A 26,384-nucleotide genomic window follows, 5' to 3' on the forward strand; every position below is an offset into this window, starting at 1 on the left:
AAAGAGGGGAGAGAGAACAGTAGACTCAGGTGTGAGAAGGTATAACAAACTCACTCTGTTGGAAAACATTTGATAAGTGTAAGTAGGGCTGCGGCAGTGATGAAATTTCATCAGCCGGTGATCATCTAGAAAATAACTGTCAGTCTCACAGTAATTGATCATTAATTAACAAACATTTAGCATATCCTGGCTTCCACATAGCCTACAAGCCACTGATGCAGACCTTAAGAACATACATTTTAAAAAGTCTAATAAATCCATGTAATATATGCTAAACTTCACAATAAATCAGCTCTAAAGAAACATGATAAGTAAATATAGTCTATTTCAGAATAGCATACTCTGAGTTGTCCTTATGTTAGGCCCTGATCTGGCTAGGCCATATGGCTGTGGGCTACACTAGCTCAGATATTTGATATTATATATATTCTGTGGCATTATTTTATAGTACGAAGAATACAATTTAACAAAGCTGAAAAAAATAAAGGATATTTTCTCCAAACGATTTGAAGGAGTGTGCACATGCAGCTATTCTGTGTTGAGCCGTTAACAAAGAAATAGGTATTCCTATATGGTTAATTTAGAGTTATTAATGTAAGTATTAATGAATGTTCTACAAAGGTTAGGCTATTTGTTTAGATGTAGACATTGTAAGGCTGCATGATGCGAGTCTAATGATGATTTGAAAAAAGTAGCTTGAAAAGGCATGAGCTCTGCATAGTTTTTTTGCACAAGCTATACACACACACTTCATCGGTCACTCATTCACAATATGACAAGCACTTGATAATGCCTCAAATTTCCCGGCAGCATCCCCTTTGTATGGCCATAATGCCCCCCCCCCAAAATTCCATGCCTTTTGCAGGCCTTCTCCCTAAATGCTTCCCGCTCCAAAGCCCTTCTCATCTCACTCACATGGCTCTCCATCACGTGATCTGGTCTTTCTCACAGGCTACAAGTGAAGACAGACACATCGGGGACGCAACTGCGCGTGTCCTTATCCAATTCTGAGGTGCATGTTGAAGATATTGGAAGAACTGTCCACATTTACTTTTTCAGCCAACAAGAGGAGTAGGCATAACGAACAGCAAAAGCAATAGCCTATGTCATACTGTCCTCCAGAGTACAAAGGTCGACCTATTCTATTTGAGAAATAAATATTCCAAACAGTCTGGGACAGTTGTGGGATGCGATGGACCCAAATTAGTACAACCACTAGCACCAAAAAAACTTTTTTACGCAATGTGGCTGACGCAACAGATCAGAACGTTTGGCCAAAAATGCTGATAGGCTAATAGTTTATTTCTTCACATCATAAGCACAGCAATGCGCACACAGCAGTAGGTTATAAGCGTAAATATTCAATTAGCAGGAAAACACCATTATCAAAAGTGACCAGAAATGGGATTATGCATGCAATGCTTTTATTATAAAAAAAAGGTGCATTTATGGTGAAAATTAACATATCCAACTTGAAACTCACGTGCTGCATATGTATGCCAGTTAGGCTCTACAATCCTTATAAAGCGGATAATGTGCTTAAATTTAAAGAAGTTATTTGGCCACTGTAGTTGTGATACAAACCTTATCAAAACATAGGCCTATGGGCCTACATGGGGTGTGCGACTATGATACGAAAGTTTCTTGCCTGCGCTGGGCATCATTCACAAGTGATAGTGTGATGGGTGACAATATTAGCCTATTATTGATTTCATCTTGTCTTTACAAAGAGTAAATAATAAATGTGTGAAATTTGTTTTGATTTACAATGGACCATTATCATGCACCTGTCTTGAAACGGGCAGCGGGGAAAATACATGTCAGCTATGCACTTAAAAAGCAAATGGAGGATGCTTTTCCTGTGGTAAATTTTCATGCCAGCCATATAGGCCATACTCATTTTGTAAATATAAGCAATGTGCTTAATATTAGGAAAGTTGAAAAATAAATATAGTAGCCTATAGAAAGCTGATGTTTTAGTAGAGGCCATCACTCTTTTTTCTTAAGCAATTGCATAGCCTATTGAAATGGTGCCCAACATGCACTCATAGGCTCATGAAGTGTTTGATTAGATTTTCAAAGACATTTGCATTGATGTCAGAGTGACTAGAGGGACAATAGAGTGCTGAGTACCAGGCAGTTAGCCAGTTTGGTAGACTACTAATGACCAGCAGCAGCATCAAAGCTGGGAGAAGCTTAATTACTGTGACTAAACGGTCACATGGAATTTGACTGCCTTCATGACTCGTGATCGTATTACCGCCACACCGGCGGTCACAACAGCCCTAGGCGTAAGCAACATGGCTGAAACTAGCCTGTCAGCAGTAGATTAGCATGAAGTGTCATGGGGTAAGGAATATGTGTGTGTGCGCGTAATGGAGTGCACTCGTGTCCAAAGCTGTGCATCTGTGTGCGTCCTCACTCACCTTGATGGCCTGGAACTGCAGGTCAAGCCGGGCTGTGTTGGTGGAGGGGGACCCAGGTCTAGCGGTGGCTGCGGTACCAGCAGGGACCAGCAGGGGGGCGAAGCGGCTCGGGTTGGAGGCTAGCACGTCCCTCAGGGGCTTGGCTTCTTTATGCTTCAGGAAACTCTGGAGCACAACAGTGGAGAGGGGATTAAGAGAATGGGAAATATAAAATTAATTTCTTACAGAGATCCATAGAGCAAACCAGCTTAATGAGAACACCCAGAGCAAAATGTTAGCAGCCAAAACGGCACTTGTATTTGGCAATTGTTTTCACACAGGGATTCCTTGACACAGTTAAAACCCGGTAGTGAGACAATGTGCCTGAGGCTCTTAGGCAGGAGGGAATTTGTCTCACCATGAACATGCGGCTCCACTGTGGGTCATTGAGTGTGGCCTCCATCATGAACAGCTCTACGGTCTGGGACGGGTGACGCGTCAGGAACTTGATCAGGGGCTCCCTGAACGGACTGCCAGCCTGGGGGGGGGGGCAATAAGTTAACCATGTCCATGACAATCTAAAAAAGTGTTCTTTAAATGGACTGAAAAATGTGGAAGGGAACTATAATTCAGGGGTAGATGGAGAGGTGGAATGAGAAGATTAGAGGGAGAGAAAAAGAGAGAGGAGTGGAAGGATGGAGAGAATTGAGGCGAGAGAAGTGCCTAGTACCTCTATAAGCATGGCCCGCTCGGTCTTCATGACCACTTCCAGCAGAGGTTTGACCAGAGTCTGAGGAGCTGCTGGGATCAGGTGGAACAGGTTGATAATGGCCGAACATATCTTCATCTCCTAGAGAGGGAGAGGACAAGAGGGAGAGAGGGAAAGTGGAGGTGAGAAAATAAAATAGTATTAAGTCATCTTTACCAACATCTTGAACAGACATCTTGATTTTGCAGTAACTGTAGAGATACACTAGCCCAATACCAAATGGACCCCTTAGTCCGGCCTAATCCCTAGACTCTTTTTGAGATCTGAGAGGATTGGCTAGAGCTCCACGAGTACTTAGGGAGTAGGGGGAAATTTGGAACTGCGCGACAGGGCATTTCTAAGGGAAAACAGCTTCAGGGGATGAGGAAGTGATGTCACTAGTTGGGGAGTGGTGACTGGTTGTTTTGGAATATGGATGAGAGGGGTTGAGAGTACCATCTACAACTTGCTGACTTCAATGATGATTGATTTCTATGACTTCACGATTAGTGACTCTTATATGACGTTAAAATGAAATGGGGTCATAAACTGAGTTGGGATAAAATGTCACAGAACATTTTGATACGGTATAGCACCAGGTAAGGTTAATGTTAAGCAACCAAACACAACAGACAATACAATCCACCAGAACTACCACAACACTATGGGGGGGGGCAACATTGGACCCAGTCTCACCTCAACGCCCTCCAATGCAGGCTGTGCCGGAACAGAATGGGAGAGAATGGAAAGAGTCAGCAAAGCAGTGTGTGTGTGTGTGTGTGTGTGTGTGTGTGTGTGTGGGGGGAGGGTGCATGAAGGATGGAATGGAGTGGAATGAGTGTGTGTGTGCAAATATTCAGACAGTGGCAAAGACCTGAGAAATCTCAAACATTTTCATACTGAACAGGGGAGAAAAAAAACAGGACAATTGGTTAAACAAACTGGTATAGTTGTGCTTCCTTCCTTATCCCTCTATCCACTCTCTACCCCTCCTTAACCCCCCCTCACTCTCCTCGTCATCCCTCTTATCCCTCCCCCTTCCTCCTCATCCCCTCTCTCCCTGTTCTCCTGTGCGGTTGACCTGGTGGTCCCTGCCTCATTGTCAGTGGCAGCCCTCAAAGAGAAGAGTAGTGGCAGGCGAACAGAGGGCCAATTTACATCTCATTACCACTACGTTTGAGGAGCGCAGAGAGAGGAAGAGAAAAGAAAAGCAGGAAATAATGGATGCTATTTCTGCGGAGGCTGACGGTGGACAGTGCATCTCTCCCCCCTGCAACACCTCTTCTTCCCCTTTACAAGGTTATCTGTCAGAGATAACGAGTGGAGAGACGGTGGCTGGGCTGCTGGCTCTGCGCTCTGGCTGGCGCCTAATTAATCATTGATTGTAATATGGCCACTCACTTCTCATCTGGAGCAGGCCTCACTGAGGAGCTGTCAGGGTGCATGTGTGTTAAGTCATCTTCCTATGTGTTCATACTCACACTGCCATCGCTGCGCTGGCCTCCCTTGTGAGTTATGACTACCACCTCCATCCACTTCCTAAGGTGTTGCTGAGAGAGAGAGATGAATCAGATATTTAATCATTCATTTATTCAAATGGATGACTACCTCCTTGATGCGTTAATAGCGACTTAATAAATAATGTTTAGCCCAAACTCAGCAGCCTTCCTTCTTTACCATCATCTGGTCACAGAACTTGTCGTTGAAGGAGTTGGGGAAGAGGCGTGTGACCGAGGTGAGGCGGTTGACCACGTTGAGGGTCAGACTGCGGTAGTCCCCCAGCATCATCAACAGAGGGCGCATGTGGGTGTGGATCTGGTCCACCTCGATGGTGGCCCCTTCCAGGAACTGGGAGACAGAACAAAGAGAAAAAAAATACATTCCTTCAACCATAATCATTTTTCAATTCAGGTCATTCTCAGCATGAATCATGGCTTATTCTCACCAACTTTATTTCTGTCTCTCAACCCAAGAGCCCAGTAAAACAGCTCTGGATGATCCAGTGCCTGAGAGAAAGGCCGCAACAATAAGGCCAGGGCCAGTCACACACACAGGGATGATGCATGGCAGCCACATTAATTCTCCCCTCTTTGCTCAGAACAAACACTCCATCCTGTATCGACCGCTCCCTGGCAACGCTCATTAGTGTTAGGCCAGGGAAGACAGCGTGAGAGGAGGCGAGAATGAGAGGAGAGAATGGAGGGAGAAATGATTGTTGGATGGAGGGAGAGATGAAGGTGTTGATAGGTAGATTGAGGGTATGAAGGCTGGAGGTCAGTGTTGCATTGAGGAAGAGGCACATGTAGAAGAAATTCAATGATTTTGTGATGGAGGGAGAAAAAGGTGTGCAATGAGGAGATCAAGAAAGAGAAATAAGAAAGGTATGAATGAGGTTATAAAAGAAGGGAGAAGAAAGGGAGGATACCTAGTAAGTTGCACAACTGAATGCCTTCAACCAAAATATGTCCCCCGTATTTAACCCAAACCCTCTGAATCAGAGAGGTGCGGGGGGCTGCCTTAAAATCCACATCGTCAGCCCAGGAGCAGTTGTTGGGGCTGACTGCCTTGCTCAAGGGCAGAACAGCAGATTTTGACACCTTGCCGGGTTAGAAATTGAACCATGACCTTTCTGTTACTATCCCAATGCTCTTAATGGCTAGGCTACCTGGGACGTGTGTAATATACTAACCTTCCTCATACAGGCCTCTCCTGCCTCCTGCAGTTCAGAGTTGGTAGAGTTGAGGGCTTTGAAAAGTGCAGCAATGATCTTCTCTCTGGACTGAGGCAGGTAGTTACAAGCTGCCAGGGCATCTATGCAGACAGAACAACTGTCAATTTACTGCTTTATAAAAGACAAAATGTTGGATTAACACATTTGTTTTGAGATGCTGTGGAATAGTAGATGATGAACAAAGCAGAATTAGAAAGAATGTTGTTCCCATTTTGTCGAGTTGATTGTGATATACTTGTTTGTTCTACATGTTGAATGGCAGAATTATTTGGAGTCCTTCAGTGTAGTAAGTACTCAGACTCCTGTCATGTACTCACTAAGGGCAGCGATGCGCAGGGGAACCAGAGAGGGCAGGCTCTTATAGCAGGGCAGTTTCATCAGAGCAGCGTCCTCAGCCTCACACAGGTTCAACAGCTGGAGAAAAAGCAAGAAAGAAATTTAATCAATACGGATCAATAGGGGATGGAAATACAGAGTCAACGCAATACATTGTTGACTCAATAGGGCAAATTGTTTTCAACAGTTTGTGATAATTATTGGATAGACCATTTTTAAGGTATGAAAACAAAACCTATGATAAACGTTTGACTTTGTGATAAACTATTCCTTTCAGTCCGTTGCCATGGCTATGCCCACGACCTCTCACCTCTGTGTAGAAGACCTTGTGCTCCATGACGTTGAGGTCCATGGTAAAGAGGCGTGGCTGCAGGGTAGTGCAGAAGGTATTGCCCTCCATCAGGCCGATCTGGGCGTTGGCCGGCTGGTGACGCAGCAGGTGTTTCTTAGGGGGGATCATGTCCTGTAACACCTGTGGGTGGGAGGGGTTATAACAGGTTATAAATCAACATGTGCTTCTTGGGGGGGGGGGGGGGGGGGGGGGGTCCAGGTGTTATCTGTAACACCTGGACCATCGTCCCAATATCTGTAGCATGTGTAGAGCAAGGACCATATCTACCACTGCCTAACAGTCACCACTTTATGAGCTACGAAAAATCCTGTTTTACCCATTCAATTTCTATGATGGTGAATGCATACATACACACGATAACATACGCACATGTACACATGGATTTTGTGTTGTAGATATTTGGTAGTAGAGTAGAGGACTGATGACACACAGTACATGGTGACTTCTGTAATTAAAGTAATTAAAGTATTGTAATGTTTTTTTAAATTGTATAACTGCCTTAATTCTGCCGGACCCCAGGAAGAGTAACCTTGGCAGCAGCTAATGAGGATCCATAATAAATACAAAATGTGCCACAAAACCCTGGTACGGCATCTTAGACCCACTTCTTTGTGCGGCTCCATGATGATGGTGACACTCTTCCCGGTGACCTGAGCTAGCACCTGCAGGGAGTGCATGGCCTGCTTCCTGACTGTGGAGTTGGGGGAGGTGACCTCTCTCACCAGGTCATGGGTGACCATGTGGAAGGACTTGTCCTGAGCAGCCAGCAGCTCCTCAGTCTTCTCCTCATCCTTCAGAGGGGTGGCACAACGAACCAGGAGCTGCTCCAGAGTGGTCTTGGCCATGGCTACTGCACCATTAGACACCTGGAGGTCAAACTTGATATATTTAACTATTGTTTTTACCCTCCCCATAAACACATTTTTCTTTGATTTGATTGTTTTAACCCTGTGTGTCAACACAAATCAGACAACTAGTGTCTGCAACAGTTGGTTAACACAGGTAACTGTACCTCCCCAGTGAGGTCCATCATGACAAAGAGCAGAGCCTTGAGGAAGGTGAGTTGGTTCTGCAAGACCCAGATGAGAGGTAGTCTCTCCATCAGGAACTTAATGGACACCACCCCGCCCAGCTTGGCGTACCAGGCCTGCTCATAGCAGCATGCACACAGACGCTCCACGATGTAGGAGAACAGAGGCAGCTGGCACGCCTGGGGACGGCGACGAGACGAGAAGGGAGATGAGGGGGATAGAAAGATTAGCAGAATGAACTCATCGCAAGCACTTATTCACAGACAAAAATGAAAACAATTACAGTAATCAAGACTTCACATCCTACTTAAAACATATCCATTTTTAGAAATCACCACCAACAAGCATTAAAGTGATGCAATCCCACTGGTAAACCCCCAAGCCCCCTTTCTCTCACCCTCTCCTTGGACCCCAGGATGATGGAGGCTACGTCGAAGATAACAGCCAGAGCCACCTCTCCTATTTTACACAGCTCCTTTTCCTCGTAGGCCATGCAGATGGCGATGGCGTCGATCAGAACCAGCGGATCCATGCCCTTAGAACCGTTCTCCTCACTGTGGAACATAGCTGTGTTGGGCTGGCTGCCCAACTGGTAGCACTGCAGCAAGAACGGACCTGGGGGTGGGGGAGACCAACACAACAACCATGAGGAGCATAGAAAAAGGAGGGGAAAAGAGTGAGAGAATGAGATACCGAAGGAGAGAGACAAAGAGCTGGAGAGCTTCCAGCCAAATGAGAAAAAGAAGAAGGGTGGAGAGACGGTCAAGTCCAAAATGCAAGTGGTACAAAAACACAGGAAGAGAAAGATTAATTCTCTCACCACACTGCTGAGCGACAGCCACCATGGTGTAGTGTCTGATGAGGCTGGCCACAAAGGGCAGAGCGCTGGGGCGGAGGTCCTTAATGACAGCAGACATGAATGCACCGGTCAGTGCCTGTTCAAAAGTCCTGCGGGCCGGCGTGTCCTGGGCCTTGTAGCGGTGGGAGATGATCACACTAGGGATCCACTTCTCTGTGAAACTGGACACACCGCAAAACACACTAAATGAACATGCCGCCATAGGGCATTCAATAGACAAAAGCAAAGGACAAAACACTCCCATTAACATTTTCCTCAGTGTTTCCCCTAGGATATTTTTCAGGAGGGGAGAGTTGGTGGCGGAGCTGCTGAATGCATATACGGGAAACACTGGATCATATGACAAAACTGTAATGCATCATTTACAGGGCCTGTCATATGTTTTTATCCTGCGGTAAATGTCTCTGGGTAAATCATCTGTTGTCTCTGCCAGTGCCTAATAACCCTGAGGACCGACAGAGACTGTCTTTGTGCCTGACTGGTTGGTATGTGCCTCTCTGTCCCCCCCCCCCCGACTCTCTCATAAGAATGTGTTGTTATTTAGCCCTGCTGAAGGGGACGGGTTGGTGTGTGTTATTTAGCCCTGCTGAAGGGGACGGGTTGGTGTGTGTTATTTAGCCCTGCTGAAGGGGACGGGTTGGTGTGTGTTATTTAGCCCTGCTGAAGGGGACGGGTTGGTGTGTGTTATTTAGCCCTGCTGAAGGGGACGGGTTGGTTTGATTGAGAGGCTGTTTTCTCCATGCTTGAGCTTATGTTTTATAATGCCAGATGCCATGGCTACCCCTGATGGATTGCTCCATTTCATTATCACCATTTAAAATACTTTTGCTTTGGGAGAGGCTGAGAGGGGAGAAGATGAGGGAGGGAGGGATTTAGGGGAGGGGGGGGGGGCAGTTAGACAGACTGCCAGATCAATTTCTGTTCATTTACAGCCCCGGCCACTCTGATGGAGCTCCATTCTCACTTCTTGGCATTTGGTGATATTAAAGAAAAGCTGATGCTGTTCACTGAAAGGCCCTTTTCACGGTGACCAACCGGTAAAACAGACAGAGAATGAGGGGGCGAGAGAGAGAACAGAAGTCATGAATCAAAACATCTGACAGAGGTGGGGGGGGGGCTGTGTGTGTGTGGAGCAGGGAGGAGCGTAAACAGAGAGGGGAAAGTCAATTAGCCCCTGGTGAGGATCAATGATAGTAATGAGACCCACTCTCCCCTCCGTCTCTCTCTGCCGAAGCATCTTTCAGTAATCAGCAGCTGTAACACTTGACAGAGCTGATGAAGCAGCTTGACACGTGATGGAAGATATGAGAGAGGAGGGGCAAAGTGGAAGGGAGGGATGGAGAGGGGTATATATGGAGATTAATTAGGGCAGAGGGAGAAAGACCTCAAGTCATATGGGGTTAAGGGTGTGTGTAGTCTTACTTGGGGTGAGCAAGAAGCTGGTACAGGGCGTGTTTGTTGTCGTCCAGGCTTGTCATGGCAACCAAGAAACACTTGATGACCTCCCAGGCCTGTCGTCTGTAGTACGGCTCCGTGTTGGCACTCTTTAGACAATCCAGAGCCGTCTCTATAGCCTGCAGGGGAAACACACACAGAGAGATGTTTACCTTCCAACATCCATACAGACAAGGCTTCAAAATAAGATCCTACAGTAAATCATTTAATTGACCATGGTGGATTCATAAGATGAAAGAGCAGTTTTTTTGTCAACTTACAAAGGACCCTTGACAAGCAGTAAAACCAAACGTAAATGTTCAACACTAGTGCTGAGCGAATAGTGCTTTTTGAAGACGGTTCGGTTTGATTATTTTTTAAATAATCATGGTTTTTGAATGTTGTTTTCTTTACATGAAATGCATTGTGTGGCTTGAATGCTGTAAAAGAATCAAACAATGAATAAAAGCCTCATGATGGTAGTGACTGTCCATTACTGCTTATCACGTAATAACCATCATTTATTCACATTACTTAGGGCCTACTTTAAGCAAATATTTCAGTTAATGTATATTAAATGGTTTTATGTGATGATATTATTTCATTCCAAGTCATCATCTCTATAGAGCTGCTGCCTACGTTGTCTGACCAAAAATTACAATTTTAGTACTTCTTCAAAGTAAATAAGGCATACTTTAATGACTGCTGAATACCAACTATCAAATCACTTAGATCCTGTATTTTCAGGTAGAGATACTTCGAAACAACAGCTTTCTATCCCTCTCCATCACACATTCTTCTGTCTCTTCTCTCAGGGTCTGCCTGACACTACTATAACAGGCATTAAAGAAACACAGACCGGCACGCAGTGGATTATGGTCATTGTAGTTTCAGGTTTTCTGAGTGAAACTATGTAGCATTTTGTCCTGTTGGAAACTACAACTCCCTAGTACAGATGTATCGCTATAGAAACTACGCATTGTGCGCATTGAGCTTACAGGAAAAAACAGAAGGAAATGGAATTCAAATAATTGAACTGATGTTCATCAATTAGTTGTTTAAAAACAAAAATATCAGCATTTCTCAAAACTTCCCATGAAAACAACCCTTTGAACCAAGTTAACAAATGTAATATAATTAATTGAAAGTTAAAATAATCTGAGTAGAACAACAAATACCCCACGGCTCAAGACTAACATTTTCCCATGACTTGGTGCCCCCTCCACACAAAAATTGAAATCTGCATCACACAATAGAATACATTCAAGTCATCATCTTGTGAAAGTGATAAAGTAATTCACAATGCCTTATTAAGAAGGCGAATCGACTACCGAGATTGTATTCAATAAATAAGTTGTTACAGCTAACATGTCAAAGCAGGAATGAATGATTCTAAATAGTTTGATATGCAAACTAATTGCAGTGAATGTTTTTGGTATATCCAGAGGGTTTGTTATATTTTACTGTCAAAATAGGGCTCCAGAATATTCCAATTTTTTTGCCTTAATCTTTATGTTCACTAACAGTATTAAATACTGTATAGGCCTAATTCAATATGTGTTAATTCACCACCTGAGGAAGTGGAAACTCAAAACACGTGATCTGGATCGCCAACTCTAAAAAATAACACCTTCTAGTAGGCACAATAACAGTAAACGCAATGTCCTAAAATTAAACTTTGCAAAGCGCCCTTGTGCACCTGCGATGGACAATACGCATCTCCCCATGCACTCCACAGATATCATGATCGTAAAACAGGGTGCTTTGAGCCAAGGTTATAGTAAACTAAAACAAGAAGAAAAAAAGAAAAAACACTTGAGTAAAATGGAAATAAAATGAACAAACCCATTTGATAACATAAAACTTATAATCTTTGGCTCTAAACCAACTAAAATAAAAACGAATCATGAATTATGTTCAGTTGTAGTGTTTGTGTTTTCAAGCGTCTGAATCTGGCGGGTCAAATTGAGATGACCTTTAAAATTATGAAGTCAAATTCACGAGCAGCACCGCATATATTGGGCGTGTTTAAAAATGGTACGGCTAAAGTGGCCAACTGTAGACAAAAGTCAGGGAGCGAAGTCAGGGGAGGTGCATTTGCGACAGCCAAAAGTCAGACACTAATCTGGTTTTCCAACAGCAACGCTCAGAACAACATGGCAGTGTTGCCAAAGGTTATTTATAATGTCAAAAATAAAATAAAATCATGTATTCCCATATCACACACTCAAACCATAATATTATGTGTTTACATTGTACAATCAATTAGTGAGAGACAGCCTTAAATATATTTATTTGAATATATCCATTGTACACATAAATCAGTCACACCTGGGAGAATTTTTGAATTTTATCTAACCCTACCTCGCACAGACAAGTGACAGGGTCACAAAATATGACAAAATGGTTGCAGACTGGAGCCCTGTACCCTGTGTAGAATAACAACCCTACTGCACTCAGGCAGTGTGTTTAACTCATGCCTGAGATCGGCGCTATGCGTAACCTGTCATGGAGAAAGAAACTCTACACATGGTGCCGGGCCCGAGCCCAGCAGAAGCCATTTCAACTGCCAGATTATGATCTGACAAACCAATGCGGCCGGACACTTAAGAGGGAGAAAATGAACTAATTAACGCCACTCAGAGAGAGGAGCGAGGGAGAAAGAACAAGAGAGAAGGATGGTCTGTCTGGTGGAAGAGGAAGGAGAAGAGGAGGAGAGTGCATAATTGAATTCTACTGGCTTAGCCCTGTCAGCACATTAGGGCTACACTGCTACTGGCTGACATGCACTCATCCCATCTCAACAAAGTACATAGATATAAAGACAAAGACATTAGAAAGTGTTTTGAATAAAGAGAGACTCAGGCGCTTTAAATAGACAGAGTGTCTCACTTCAAAAGGAGGAGGCAGTGGAGAGAGAGGGGGCCGGCAGAGATAAAGAGGAAGAGGGAAAGTGGGAGAAGAGAGCAGGAAAAGAAGGGGATAGAGGGAGAAAATGAGTGAGAATGGAGGGCAATAGCAATGGTGTCTTTTTGTAGGCACTAACTCCGCCACGGCTCTTTGGTCAAAGCCTATGGGGAAATTAATAGTTTTTCTTTTTGGGGGGGATAAACGGCAAAAATAAGGTCTGTGGTAAACCTCACTTCAGCCTTATTTTCGGCATTTATCCAAAAAACCCATTCATTTCCCCATAGAGATGGCAGAACGAACCAGAGAAAACTCATTTCCGGATTTTAAGACTACAAGCTAGCGAGCTCCAGAGGAAAAAACATCGCCCTTTTAGTCATTACCATCCAAATAAATTTCAGGATAAGACACATGATGTAAATACCATTAAGCCACTTAATTCCAGAGAGAGAAAGGGGACTGTGGCATCCATCTTGGGAGCGTCAACTCAATTACAGAAATGACAGTCTGCATGTGTGTTTCACTATTAGCAGACAGCGATAGTCATTAGAAAGCAAATAATCGTCTTCATCCAGGGTTCTGTAGATTGATTATTCATGCCTGGAGCAGAGATGAGGAGCCCGTAAGGACGCATGATGTCTTTAATAACATGGGGAAGACAGTCTTCTCTCGCAGAGAGAAGCTCAACTCTGACAGGGATTCATTAACCCTCAGAGGAACGATCACCCCTATTCTCGCTACTTCTACTGTTCTCTAACTACTTCCTCTGCTTTGTAATCACATTGAAATAGAAAAGGAGAAAGGAGTGGATAAGTGGAATTAACGGAGGGGTTTTGAAGTTGTCTCTTGCCTAGATTTTTAAAATGTTGCTAACTAGAGTTTTGCTTTGAGAACATACTACAATACCCTGCTACTGTGACTTAATGCCCAACACAGCACAGTTGAATACCTTAACCACTACTATGATCCAAAATGGCTACCATACCAAGCTCCATTCACACCCGTAATGGCTGACAAGTCACATACCTTCTCCATGGGCAGCTGTATAGAGGCCTTGCAGTCAGTGAACTCTGCCTTGATGCTGGGTCCCTGGACCTCAGTCACCACGTACTGTAGTCTCTGGGATTCCTTCAGCATCTTCCTGTTGCTGCCGCCAAACTTCCCCAGCACTCGGTACGCCACATGGCTGATTGTCTCCGCTGGGTTACGCAGCGTCCGCCACAACGCCTAGGGGGGGGAAGAGGGGTCAAAGGTTAGGAAGTGAGAGCAGAGACTGGGATGTGTGTATAGATTGAATGTGTGTGTGTGTGTGTGTGTGTGTGTGTGTGTGGGGGGGGGGGGTGCACGCTTCTGTTGTGCTTGCTTGCTTGTATTTGTGCCTGCATCCGTGTGTACGTCCTTACCTGCATAAGCTCTGCTCTGACGGGCTGTATATGATCGTAGAGGAAGTCTGGCTGCAGATTGTCCACACAGAGCTCCAGGGTGCGGAGGCCCTGGCTGACCAGCGTCTGGGAGCCATTCAGAGCAGAGACCAGCGGGTCCATCAGCATGGGCAGGTAGGGCAGCAGGGAGCTCAGCCTCACAGGCACCGTCAGACACAGCTCCACAAACAGATCCTTCATGTGCTGCTTATGGAGACCACTCTGGAGCATGTTGAGGCCTGATGGAAGGAGAGCGAAGGCCAAAGTGAGGAGAGAGGACTGGAGACGTCCTGTAATGCAAATTCCTGCTTGGCATCCACCATGTTTTTTTTTACCCATCTATCCTGTGTCTTCAGATCAGTGCATATAAAAAGACATGCTACTAACTTTAAAAGCTACAAAACAATATTCTTATTAATTTTTTGTGTGTGGCGCAAACTACCCTGCAGCAGGTTGGGTAGTAGGGGCAGGAACTCCTGGTAAAGCAGGTCATGGCTGCCTCCACCAATGGAACGGAAGAGAGCCCTGAGAAGCAGGAAGTAGTTGTATGGTTCCTTAGCAGACTGGGCCAGTTCCATGGAGCTGTTCACTATCTTGTGGAGGTGAGGCTGGGGGAAGGAAGAGACATGATTTGTGTTCGACATCGATACATTTGGTTTTGAAAGTATGGTGAACATCACAATTTAGCCTTCAGACAAGATTAATGTTGTTTCCTGTGCATTTCAATTCAGTCAGGATAGTTATCTCAACAACCATTGTCAATTTAGGACAGGGCTTCCAAGAGGAAAAGGCATCGAAACTATGCAACACGGATGATGAAAATAAACATCACCCTAACCTTGAGCATCTGCTCGTTCTCAGCAGCGAACAGCGAGACAGAGCCGAAGACCAGTTTGAATAGCTTGAGGTAGAGGTTGGACAGCTCTACGTTGGAGCCCATCTCAGGTAGTCTCTCCAGAAGGTACTCCACCAGGATGGTGGCAAACAGGACTGACGTCGACAGGTTAGCAAGGAACGAGTTAGCCACGATCTGGAAAAATTAGACGGTGAGGTTTTACACATTAGTCCCCAAACAAAACCAATCCTACATACACACATTTCATTGAAGGACTAGACTTAATCTGGGTCCGGGAAACCGGCCCGAAATGTTCCGTTAAACCCAGATCTGAAATTGCTCTTAGAGCCCTGAACAAAAGTAGTGCACTACATTGCAAACAAGGTGCCATTTAGGACACAACAGAGTGTGGGGTTACCTGCAAGGCGTAGTTTTTGGAGATCCTCTCCACCATGTAGGGGACTGTGGTTTGGAAGATCTCCTTGAAGGTGAGGGGGTTCATCATCGTGAAGACCCCAGCAAAGTGCTCCAGCACCTCCTTCTCCTCCTTCATACGCACCGTCTGACAGTTGGCCACTCTGATGTACGTCTGCTGGTTGTTGGCAATCTGTACCTAGCCAGGAGAGGGGGATGGGGCGCTGTTATATTACGGTTATTACAGCAACCCTGATCAATCTGTACCCTGTACCTGGCCAGGGGAGGGGGCGCTGTTATATTACGGTTATTACAGCAACCCTGATCAATCTGTACCCTGTACCTAGCCAGGAGAGGGGGATGGGGTGCTGTTATACTATGGTTATTACGGTAACCCAGAGTAATCTGTATCTATCTGAGGATGGACGGGGCACTGTTATACTATGGTTATTACGGTAACCCTGATCAATCTGTACCAGCCAAGAGAGGGGGAGCTGTTATATTATGGTAACCCTGAGTAATCTGTAGCCGAGGGCAGACGGGGCGCTGATATTCACAAGTATATACACTGTTTGGCTCTCGTTACAACCTGGACTTGATAGTGGTACGACCTGGAGTTTCAACATTGTATGGCCCTGGTTATACCATAGGCAATGTACCTAGCCAGGAGGGAGAAGAGAGCTGGTATACACATGTACAGTATATAGTGGTATGACCCAGAGTTTTCTATCTGGTTATATCCTGATCAATCTGTAGCTAGATAAGAGGGCAGTGGAGCTTTCTTATACACAGTGTATTGTATACATGTATAATGTATGGCTATATAATCATATCTCCATAAGACAAAGCCCTACTGGTACACTGGCAGTCATACCTGGTAGATGTCCAAGGCCTGCATGGCGTATTTCACCAGCTTGATGTAGATCTGAGTCTCCTTGGGCTGAAGCTGCTTGTTAGGAATGAACTGGGCCTCTGCAACACAGAACACACAACAGGAGTGGTAAGCAATCAGTGAGGTTAGTTTATCCTGAGTTATCTTCATGAAATGAGGATGGAAATCAATGGGGAAAAAAGGGTCAATCTTGACATCGGAACTCAAGTGTCCATTTCTCCTCCGAGTGTAACGTAAGTGCCATTTTTCTGGCTCCTCACCTCCAGGAGCCTTGCAGGAAGTGATTCCCCAGGTGATGGTCTTCACCCCACAGACCAGCGTCTTCACCAGGCTGCGACAGTCCGACACCTGGAATGTCTGCTTGTCCTCCTTCTCTCCCAGCCGGTCGAAGGGGGTGGCGGGGGCGGGAGGGGCGGGGGTGACAGGGTTAGGGGGCGCAAGGGGAGGCAGGGCAGGGAGGACAGGGGTGGCTGGGAGGGCAGGAGTTGTGGGGACCCCGGGTAGCGCCCCCTGAGGTTCGACCACGCCCATCTCTGACTGGGGCTTGCACTTCTTGAAGATGGTGGCGAGCTGGTAGCGAGCGATGGTGTGGAACTTCAGCACAAACACCTTGAGGAAGAAGGAGATTGAAGATGTATTGAAGTCAATGTCTTGATAATAATAAAAGGAACATAATCTTCTTACATGGGGAACCTAGAGATAGTATAAAAGGTGCAGAGTTGATTTGTGATTGGGCACAACATTGCCCCTTTCCTTATAAATCAGGCTGTCGTTTCCCATCTCGCTTTACTTACTTCCAGCATTCTCATCAGTATGTCCCGGCCGTTGCCGTTCTCCTGTTCACTCTTGGAGCGGATGCAGTCGACCAGGTTAAGCAGCAGTTTGCAGGACATGGTCTGGATGCTGCTGGGGAGAGACTCGTCATCTATGTTCTTGGCAAACAGCTGCACGGCCAGAGACAGGTCTGTGAGAGGCAGGTTCTGACGCACGTGGTGCACCAGGTCTGCCAGCGTGCTGTAGGCCAGTGGTCTGGGGGGAGAGGAGTTGCAAAGGTTCACCACTATCAAAACAGAAGGTTATATTTTACATTACATTGTCTGGAGGGGAGAAAGGGTTAAAAGTTCAATCACCAACTACCATGTAGGCCAGTGGTCTGGGGTGACAGGAGAGAGGGGAAGGGAGAGGTCAGAAGAGTTCACTATCAAATGGAAGGTTTTTACAGTTTACGTAACATCTCAGTCATTTAGCAGACACTAAAGGCTCTAATCCAGAGCGACTTATAATCAGTGCATGGAAGGTGCCAGAGCTTTAAAGAGCATTAGAAGACACCTTTTCCCTTTTTTATACTCCACCATCCACAGATCTGCCAGGTCTGATAGCTACAGCTTGTTTCACATGGAGACTAATGAAAGATGAAGGCTGGTGTTTGATGAGAGGGTGAGAATGGTCTTACCTCAGTGTCTCCCGGGCTGTGTAGCCAGACCCGATCAATATGGACTCATCAAAAAGTTTGTCCATGCAAGGGATGAACTCTGCAACACAGAATGAAAATAAAGTGTCAGAATTAGTCTGAGTGAACGAGTTTGCATTTGTTTGTGCATGCTTGTGTGTGCGTGCGTCAATGCGTACGGCTGCGCAGGTCTGTGGTGAGGATGTGTTTGGCAGCGATGAGCAGTTCCTTGCGTAGATGGGCTGTCTCAGAGGGACAGTTGGTGAGCAGCTGCAGCATGCCCTTTACCATCTGCTGGGAGTACTTCCCTACCAGGTCCTGGTCAGAGGGATACACAAACACAATATAGTTTAGAAAGTTCCATGAAAACTGGCATTAAGTACTCTGTGTGCCAGGTAAATACAATACAGAAAATGAAATGAGAAATTGAACACAGGCACATGAAGTGAAAAGCACAACGTGGGTATATGTACCTGGTAAATGCGGATGATGTAGGCCAGGAAGGACAGGGTCTTGATCTGGGCAGCGATAAAGTCAGCATACAGCTCCTTGTTATACAGCTTGTGTTGCCTGAAAGTTACATGTTAGGGTTTACAATAACTACTTATATACAAAGCAAACAATTCCACTGTACCCTTAATAATGATTTAATACCATTTCATGTTCTTGTGGTTGTTTAGCAAAAATAACAATTATGATTGTCTAAAGGACGGAATCAAGACAGACTCAATCGCACACACAGGCTTCTTACCTGGCCTGGGGAGAAACCTGCAGCATGATAGTGTTCATGATGAGGGGGACAAACTCAGATACCACGTTATGGATGTTCAGTTTATACAGCTGGTACATGAGCACCACTATGATAGGCAGCTCAGCGAGCACCTTCAGGGACAGGGACCCCCGTGGGATGATGGTGTGCTGGAGAAACAAATAAACAGGAGTCAGGCAAGGGAAATGCCAGCCTATATTCAGGATCGGTACAACAGTATGGAACATTCAGATAGAAATATACTGTGTAGAACAGACATGATTCAATGATGAATCACATGAGCTCTGTGCCTTACATTTCTACCTAGAAAACAAGCCATGGTCTGAGATGCTTTGCCAGTGCTTCTACACCACCAAGTGGTAATAAGAGGAGTTACAGACAGTTGATAGAAGTATTCAGGACAGGTCTACTCACTGTGCGTGTTTCACTGTCCTCCCTCTCGGGGGCGGTCTTCACCAACACCGAGGTGATCATGCCCACCATCTCAGGAGAAGGCACAGTGTTCTCAGCTATCACCTGGGGATTCTCAAAGTACCGAGCCTGAGAGAGAACAGGGACAAGAACAGAGACAGGGAGAAAAGACAAGAGGGAAGGAGAATGCAAAAGTGAGAACATGATTCTTACATCCTCAGAGACCAAACATTTCCCCGCTCAATAAGCCACCTGCTTTTCTGTTGTCTTACCACTACTTTAGGCAGCTCCTTATAGATCTGCTTCACAAAGTCCAGAAAGTGATGGATCTGAATAAAAGATTACAACAGACAGTTAATACCTTGATCAGAGGAGCACAGTTCAGCATCCAGACATGGGCTCCATCGCAATTAATCTTTGCTCGATTCCTCACATCTTCTTTCCTCGCTTTATTCTCGAAACACATTGGGGAAGAAGGTCTGATCCAATACGGTTAAGGAGGCAAGGAGATGCGAGGAATCATGGAAAGAGGAATTGAGATAGAGTCATGGCAAGACACTGTAGGCAGGTCTTCTGTTCATCAACACAAAGTGAGATTGGAGAAAAGAAAGGTTCTCACCTCTTGAGAGATCTGTGGACGGAACTGTTTGTGCAGTTCAATGATAATACGCAGGCATATCAGCACGTTCTCCTCGCTCTCAATCTGAAAGCAAACAACGAGCGATGCAATGCAAAGAAAACACTGAGTCAATCAGTTCAGGTTAGGGACAGATAACTATCTTGACTAAATACACTGAGCGCACAAAACATTAAGAACACTGTCCATGACAGGCTGACCAGGTGAAAGCTATGATCTCTTATTGATATCACTCTCTAAATCCACTTCAATCAGTGTAGATGAAGGGAAGGAGGAAGGTTTAAGAAGGATTTTTAAGCCTTGAGACATGGATTGTGTATGTGTGCCATTCAGAGGGTGAATGACCAAGACCAAGGATTTAAGTGACTTTGAACGGGGCATGGTAGTAGGCGCCAGGCGCATAGGTTTGAGTGTGTTGAGAACTGAAACGCTGCTGGGTTTTTCACACGCAACAGTTTCCCTTGTTTAACAAGAATGATCCACCACCCAAAGAACATCCAGCCAACTGTGGGAAGCATTGGAGTCCACATGGGCCAGCATCCCTGTGGAACGCTTTCAACACCTTGTAGAGTCAAGCTGTTCTGAAGGCAAAAGGGGTGCAACTCGATATTAGGAAGGTGTTCCTAATGTTTTGTCCACTCAGTACGTGTGTGGGGTGGACAATACCTTTCTGATAGATTTCTGAAACGATTGGTTCCTATGGAACATTCCACCACCACACAGTTCCCATCTCTCAGCAAACAGGCGTTCTCAGATCTTATCAGTTTTACTTTCAGCGCCCAGAGTGTTTTAAGGTACATTTATCAGACACACTCGCACGCACTCAGTCAGTCAGTCACCATCACAAATACACTGTACCTTACTCTGGACTAAAGCATATCGCTCTCATCACATCGCCTCTGCTGAAAAGACGATACGCAGCATAAATCATGTCTGTCATAGACGCGAGTAACAACTTACCTCCAGGAAGCGAAACATGACAGACAGAATGTTCTTGGTGTGAGGTCTCAGGTGTTCATTAGTTGGGATCCGGTGGATGATCTCCAGCACCAGCTTCCTCAGTTGCTGTTTTAAAGTAATACAAGGTGAATCTGATTCTTGTGCATTCAATGACTTCATGTTTAAATTGTATCTGCCCTTAAGCAAATAAATATTTCAAATGATTTAATGTCCTCCTACCTGTGTGGGCTTCTCCTGCAGGAACTGCACCTCTCCGTCCTGGAGGAAGGTAAGGAAGCGAGGGATGATGTGTTCCAGGAAGGTGGAGTACTGTGGCGATGATGTCACATTCTGAAAAAGACATCACCACTAACATAAGACCAGTTTTCATTATGTAGACAAGATAAGTGAACAGTGTTGCGACTTACCGCTGTAGTAGAAACACAGACATAATGGGTATACCCATTCTAGTTATTCTATGGTAGAAACTTACCTCAAAGTTCTCACTGACCTCCTGCATCATCTTCAACTTTGTTTCATCAGCTGAGTGTTGGAGGATACAGTAACAACATTAAAACAGCTCATGTGACACAATGAGTCATCATATACTTCTCATCTCTGTGCAGACAGGGACACTCAGATCTTATCAGTTTTACTTACAGCGCCCAGAGTGTTTTAAGGTACTTTATCAGACACACTCGCACTCACTCAGTCAGTCACTCACAAATACACTGTACCTTATTCTGGACTAAAGAATATCGCTCTCATCACATTGCCCCTGCTGTAGAGATTATACCTAAACCATAGATTACTGAATAACTATGCCCACAACTCACCAATAGCACCTACAGCTACAGTATACATTAAATCACGCAAATAATTATGTTTCTGAGCACAGGAGATTTCTCAGGCTCATGCTGACTCTCAGACTATGGCACACTCAACTATCATAGTTTCTCATTCACTTACGGGTGTTGTTGTCTGTGAGGGCTGCCACGAACTGCAGGTACTTCTTCATGAGGGTGGTCTGGTCCACCACCGTTGGGCTGGGGGTCGGCACGAAGGCCATGGTTCCCGCCGGGAGTGACAGGGTTACGATGGGGTAGAGCAGACAAGAGTCTGCACCTCTCACAGAGAATAAATGTGCGCTGCGTGTGAGAAAATGGAAGAAATCAGAGACAATACGACATTTGATTTGCATGAGTAACTAACATACAAAACAAGTCAAGTGAACGTGTCAACAATTCTCTAACAGGCAAACTCTCTATAGTATGACAGCAAGCAACCGCGCAGTCTTTGTATACTCATAAAATTACATATGTATTCTCCGTAAGACCATTTCCAGTACTATGGTCAGTGAGCAAATGCGTACGGCTGAATTTAACTTACCGAAATGTATACTATTCCACCACAGCGATCTAGGATTCAACTAGCTAGCAAAACATACTGGGTCGACAGGTAGCCTAGTGGTTAGAGCGTTGGACCAGTAACGTTAACCGGAGAGTTGCTAGATCGAATCCCCGAGCCGACAAGGTAAAAAAATCTGTCGTTCTGCCCCTGAACAACGCAGTTAACCCAGGCTGTCATTGAAAATAAGAATTTGTTCTTAACTGACTTGCCTAGTTAAGCTAAAATACTAACAACGTGCCTCTAGTTCAAGTCAGGCGCACAAAGATGACATAATCTATAGCATGCAAGTGATAAAATAAATAGATAAACATTGTCCGTCGAACACGGACAATCCTCACATAATTACTGCTATAAACTACACACATAAAATCAAACTTAGAAAGTGACCATATTGGATGGTTTAGTCAAAGACAAACTCTGTGGTTTAGTAACCAGGCTAGCTAGCTAGCTTGCTTCCCAAAGAGAAAGAAACCAATCGCGCTAACCCCTCACATCCCCGTTTAGCTAGTATGTCGACAAAATAAATATATGTTTTACTTTTTGAGAACGCATTCGCTAGTTAACGACTTCATCATCCCAAAATGAGCATGCAAAGCAAAATATACATTATATTTTAAGGAAAGTAATTGAAAAAGAAAGCATCCCATTTAAACTTACCAACTAGCACAGACAGGAAATAGTACCTCTGTGACTTCCGGTCTCCGAGAGCCAGTCTGATATATGTACACTTTTGCACTTTACTAGGATAATAATTATATTCCCATATGCAATTATTTGAAACATATTGTTTATATATGCATAAATAATACCGTAATGTGATATATATTCCGGTTCCTTCAACAATCCTCATCAATATAGTACTTGGCGGAATGATATTCAGGAACGGCTTGATGTTATAAGACCATCGTTTTCGATGGTCTTTTTCTGCTCTACGGATTGTTACTAGGCAAACAATTATGCGGTAAACTGCGCAACGCATGCAGTGGAGCGCGCCAATGTAGCGTGAAGTTCTGGGTGTCTGCCCACCCCTGGGTCTGTTGTTGGCTGTGTGTTTAGTTTGCATCGAATTATAAAATATAAATATAGACAATGTATGCATGTGTCATATATTTTCTAAGTATGTAGCTATGTCGTTCTTATTTTATAAGCCAGCATTGGCCATTAGCCCCTATAAAGTCAGTTTGTGATTATAGGCCCACAGTGAATAATGTCCCCTGTAGTAATATATCCAATATAGCAAACAGTTCAGTCCTAAAATCCTTGCTTAGATGTTGAAACAAATCCTTTGCCACAAGATGGGAATAGACCATCTTTGTTTGAGAAAATATTTAGGGCCTACAGTACAGAAATGTGATCCTCTGTAGCTCATTTGGTAGAACATTGCACTTGCAATGCCAGGATAGTGGATTGCCTTCATTGGACCACCCATGTGTAAAAATGTATGCACTCATGACTTTGGATAAATTGGTCTGCTAAATGGCATATATTATTGGTATAAATGGAACGGTACACATCAAACGTATGGATACCATGTTTGACTCCATTCCAATATTCCATTCTACCCATTACAATGAGCCTGTCCGCCTATAGCTCCTCCCACCAGCCTCCACTGTTAGAAATGATAGTACATTTTCCAAATTAATAAAACTATTGTCAAGTTCTGACCTTTATTTCCTTTGTTTTGTCTTTATTTAGTATGGTCAGGGCGTGAGTTGGGGTGGGCAGTCTATATTTGTGTTTCTATGTTTTTTCTATTTCTGTGTTTGGCCTGATATGGTTCTCAATCAGAGGCAGCTGTTTATCGTTGTCCCTGATTGAGAACCATATTTAGGTAGCCTGGGTTTCAATGTTGGTGTGTGAGTGTTTGTTGCCACATGGTACTGGTTCGGCTATTTCACGTTTGTATTTCATAGTGTTCAGTGCATTTCTTATTAAAATTGTCATGAACACTTACCATGCTGCATCTTGGTATGATCCTTACTCCTCAGACTAAGAGGAAATCTGCTGTTACAGAAACACCCACCAACAGAGGACCAAGCAGTGTGGTAATGGGCAGCGGCAACAGCGGCCGAAGACACAGGACTCATGGACTTGGGAGGAAATTCTAGATGGGAGAGGACCCTGGGCACAGCCAGGGGAAAATCGCCACCCCAGAGCTGGAGGCAGCGAAAGCAGAGAGGCGCTGGTATGAGGCAGCGCGGATGGAAGCCCGAGAGTCAGCCCGGTGTGGTGGGGGGTACACGGCGAGTGTGGCGACGCCAGGTAGGAGACCTGTGAAACTCCCCGTGCTTACCGGAGAGGGACCGGGCAGGCACCGTGTTATGCTGTGCCGCACACGGTGTCCCGCACCGGTACATTCCAGCTCCTCGTATTGGCCGGGCTAGAGTGGGCATCGAGCCAGGTGCCATGACGCTGGCTCTATGCATCTGGTCTCCAGTGCGTCTCCTTGGGCCGGCGTACATGGCACCAGCCTTACGCATGGTGTCCCCGGTTCGCCAGCACAGCCCAGTGCGGGCTATTCCACCTCGCCGCACTAACTTGGCTACCAGGAGCATGCAACCAGGTAAGGTTGGGCAGGCTTGGTGCTCAAGAGCTCCAGTGCGCCTGCATGGTCCGGTCTATCCAGTGCCACCTCCACGCACCAGCCCTCCGGTGGCAGCCCCCCGCACCAGGCTGTCTCTCCTTCTGCCTACAGGTGTTCCTGTCTGTCCTGAGCTGCCGGGGTCTCCCGTGTGTCCTGAGCTGCCGGGGTCTCCCGTGTGTCCTGAGCTGCCGGGGTCTCCCGTGTGTCCTGAGCTGCCGGGGTCTCCCGTGTGTCCTGAGCTGCCGGGGTCTCCCGTGTGTCCTGAGCTGCCGGGGTCTCCCGTGTGTCCTGAGCTGCCGGGGTCTCCCGTGTGTCCTGAGCCGCCAGTCAGCCAGGAGCTGCCGTAGCCGCCCTTCACTCCGACGCAGCCGGAGTCTCCCGCCTGTCCGGCGCTGCCGGAGTCTACCGTCCATTCGTAACCTGTGGCGTGAGTCCCCAGTCCAAGATCGGCGGCGAAGGTCGCCGCTCTAAAGAGGCGGACGAACTATAGTAAGTGGGGCCCAGAACCGCCACTGCGGACAGACGCCCACCCAGACCCTCCCCTATAGGTTCAGGTTTTGCGGCCGGAGTCCGCACCTTTGGGGGGGTTGCTGTCACGTTCTGACCTTTATTTCCTTTTTGTCTTTATTTAGTATGGGCAAGGTGTGTTGGGGTGGGCAGTCTCTTTGTGTTTCTATGTTTTTTTCTATTTCTGTGTTTGACCTGATATGGTTCTCAATCAGAGGCAGCTGTTTATCGTTGTCCCTGATTGAGAACCATATTTAGGTAGCCTGGGTTTCACTGTTGGTTTGAGTGTTTGTTTCCGTGTGAGTTTGTCGCCACACGGGACTGTTTCGGTTTGGTTATTTCACGCATTTGTTTATTGTTTTTGTATTTCAGTGTCCAGTGCTTTTCTTATTAAAATCGTGATGAACACTTACCACGCAGCATCTTGGTCCGATCCTTACTCCTCTTCAGACGAAGAGGAGGAAATCTGCCGTTACAACTATGTATATACAGTACCAGTCAAAAGTTTGGACAGCTACACATTCAAGGGTTTGTCTTTATTTTGACCATTGTTACATTGTATAATGGTAAAGACATCACAACTATGGAATCATGGAGTAAGCAAAAAAGTGGTAATCATTATTTTATATTCAAAATTCTTCAAAGTAGCCACCCTTTGCCTTTGAAGACAGCTTTGCACACTCTTGGCATTCTCTCAACCAGCTTCTTGAGGTAGTCACCTGGAATGCATTTCAATTAACAGGTGTGCCTTGTTAATTTGTGGAATTTATTTCCTTAATGCGTTTGAGCCAATCAGTTATCTTGTGACAAGGTACGGGTGGTATACAAGAGAGCCCTATTTGGTAAAGACCAAGTCCATATGTCAAGAACAGCTCAAATAAGCAAAGAGAAACGACAGTCATTTAAGACATGAAGGTCAGTCAATACAGAACATTCTAAGAACATTGAAAGTTTATAAGTGCAGTTGCAAAAACCATTAAACGGCTAAGATGACACTGACTCTCATGACAGGAAAGGAAGACCCAGAGTTACCACTGCTGCAGAGGATAAGTTCATTAGAGTTACCAGCCTCAGAAATTGCAGCCCAAATAAATGCTTCAAAGTTCAAGTAACAGACACATCTCAACATCAACTGTTCAGAGGTGACTGTGAATCAGGCCTTCATGGTTGAATTGCTGCAAAGAAGCCACTAAAGGACACCAATAATGAGACTTGCTTGGGCCAAAAAACACAAGCAATGGCCATATTAGACCGGTGGAATTCTGTCCTTTGGTCTGAGTCCAAATGTGAGATTTTTGTTCCAACTGCCATG

At 45.3% G+C, this 26,384-nt stretch overlaps 1 protein-coding gene across 1 annotated transcript in view; it reads right to left on the reverse strand.

The window, feature by feature from the left end:
• LOC139376737 (transformation/transcription domain-associated protein) overlaps positions 1-22,652 on the reverse strand; it is an 82,032-nt gene extending 59,380 nt beyond the window's left edge. Inside the window, exons 1-34 of the mRNA XM_071119627.1 lie at positions 22,639-22,652; positions 21,541-21,719; positions 21,065-21,114; positions 20,812-20,922; positions 20,593-20,697; positions 19,615-19,698; positions 19,268-19,324; positions 18,999-19,124; positions 18,567-18,733; positions 18,289-18,385; positions 17,995-18,133; positions 17,819-17,897; positions 17,160-17,394; positions 16,626-16,974; positions 16,348-16,445; positions 15,478-15,672; positions 15,063-15,254; positions 14,667-14,832; positions 14,207-14,463; positions 13,830-14,030; positions 9,885-10,036; positions 8,424-8,623; positions 8,001-8,218; positions 7,585-7,782; positions 7,178-7,438; positions 6,531-6,692; positions 6,202-6,298; positions 5,843-5,964; positions 4,831-5,001; positions 4,635-4,703; positions 3,850-3,870; positions 3,136-3,255; positions 2,824-2,943; positions 2,427-2,591 (exon numbers count right to left, since the gene is read on the reverse strand). Of these exons, the coding sequence (XP_070975728.1) occupies positions 2,427-2,591; positions 2,824-2,943; positions 3,136-3,255; positions 3,850-3,870; positions 4,635-4,703; positions 4,831-5,001; positions 5,843-5,964; positions 6,202-6,298; positions 6,531-6,692; positions 7,178-7,438; positions 7,585-7,782; positions 8,001-8,218; positions 8,424-8,623; positions 9,885-10,036; positions 13,830-14,030; positions 14,207-14,463; positions 14,667-14,832; positions 15,063-15,254; positions 15,478-15,672; positions 16,348-16,445; positions 16,626-16,974; positions 17,160-17,394; positions 17,819-17,897; positions 17,995-18,133; positions 18,289-18,385; positions 18,567-18,733; positions 18,999-19,124; positions 19,268-19,324; positions 19,615-19,698; positions 20,593-20,697; positions 20,812-20,922; positions 21,065-21,114; positions 21,541-21,640 (4,884 nt within the window). The 5' untranslated portion in view covers positions 21,641-21,719; positions 22,639-22,652. The remainder of the gene's footprint in view (positions 1-2,426; positions 2,592-2,823; positions 2,944-3,135; positions 3,256-3,849; positions 3,871-4,634; positions 4,704-4,830; positions 5,002-5,842; positions 5,965-6,201; positions 6,299-6,530; positions 6,693-7,177; positions 7,439-7,584; positions 7,783-8,000; positions 8,219-8,423; positions 8,624-9,884; positions 10,037-13,829; positions 14,031-14,206; positions 14,464-14,666; positions 14,833-15,062; positions 15,255-15,477; positions 15,673-16,347; positions 16,446-16,625; positions 16,975-17,159; positions 17,395-17,818; positions 17,898-17,994; positions 18,134-18,288; positions 18,386-18,566; positions 18,734-18,998; positions 19,125-19,267; positions 19,325-19,614; positions 19,699-20,592; positions 20,698-20,811; positions 20,923-21,064; positions 21,115-21,540; positions 21,720-22,638) is intronic.
• Between the last annotated feature and the right edge of the window lie 3,732 nt (positions 22,653-26,384).

The sequence above is a fragment of the Oncorhynchus clarkii genome, chromosome 20 (genome assembly GCF_045791955.1).
Source record: "Oncorhynchus clarkii lewisi isolate Uvic-CL-2024 chromosome 20, UVic_Ocla_1.0, whole genome shotgun sequence".
In the NCBI taxonomy this organism is placed as follows: domain Eukaryota; kingdom Metazoa; phylum Chordata; class Actinopteri; order Salmoniformes; family Salmonidae; genus Oncorhynchus; species Oncorhynchus clarkii.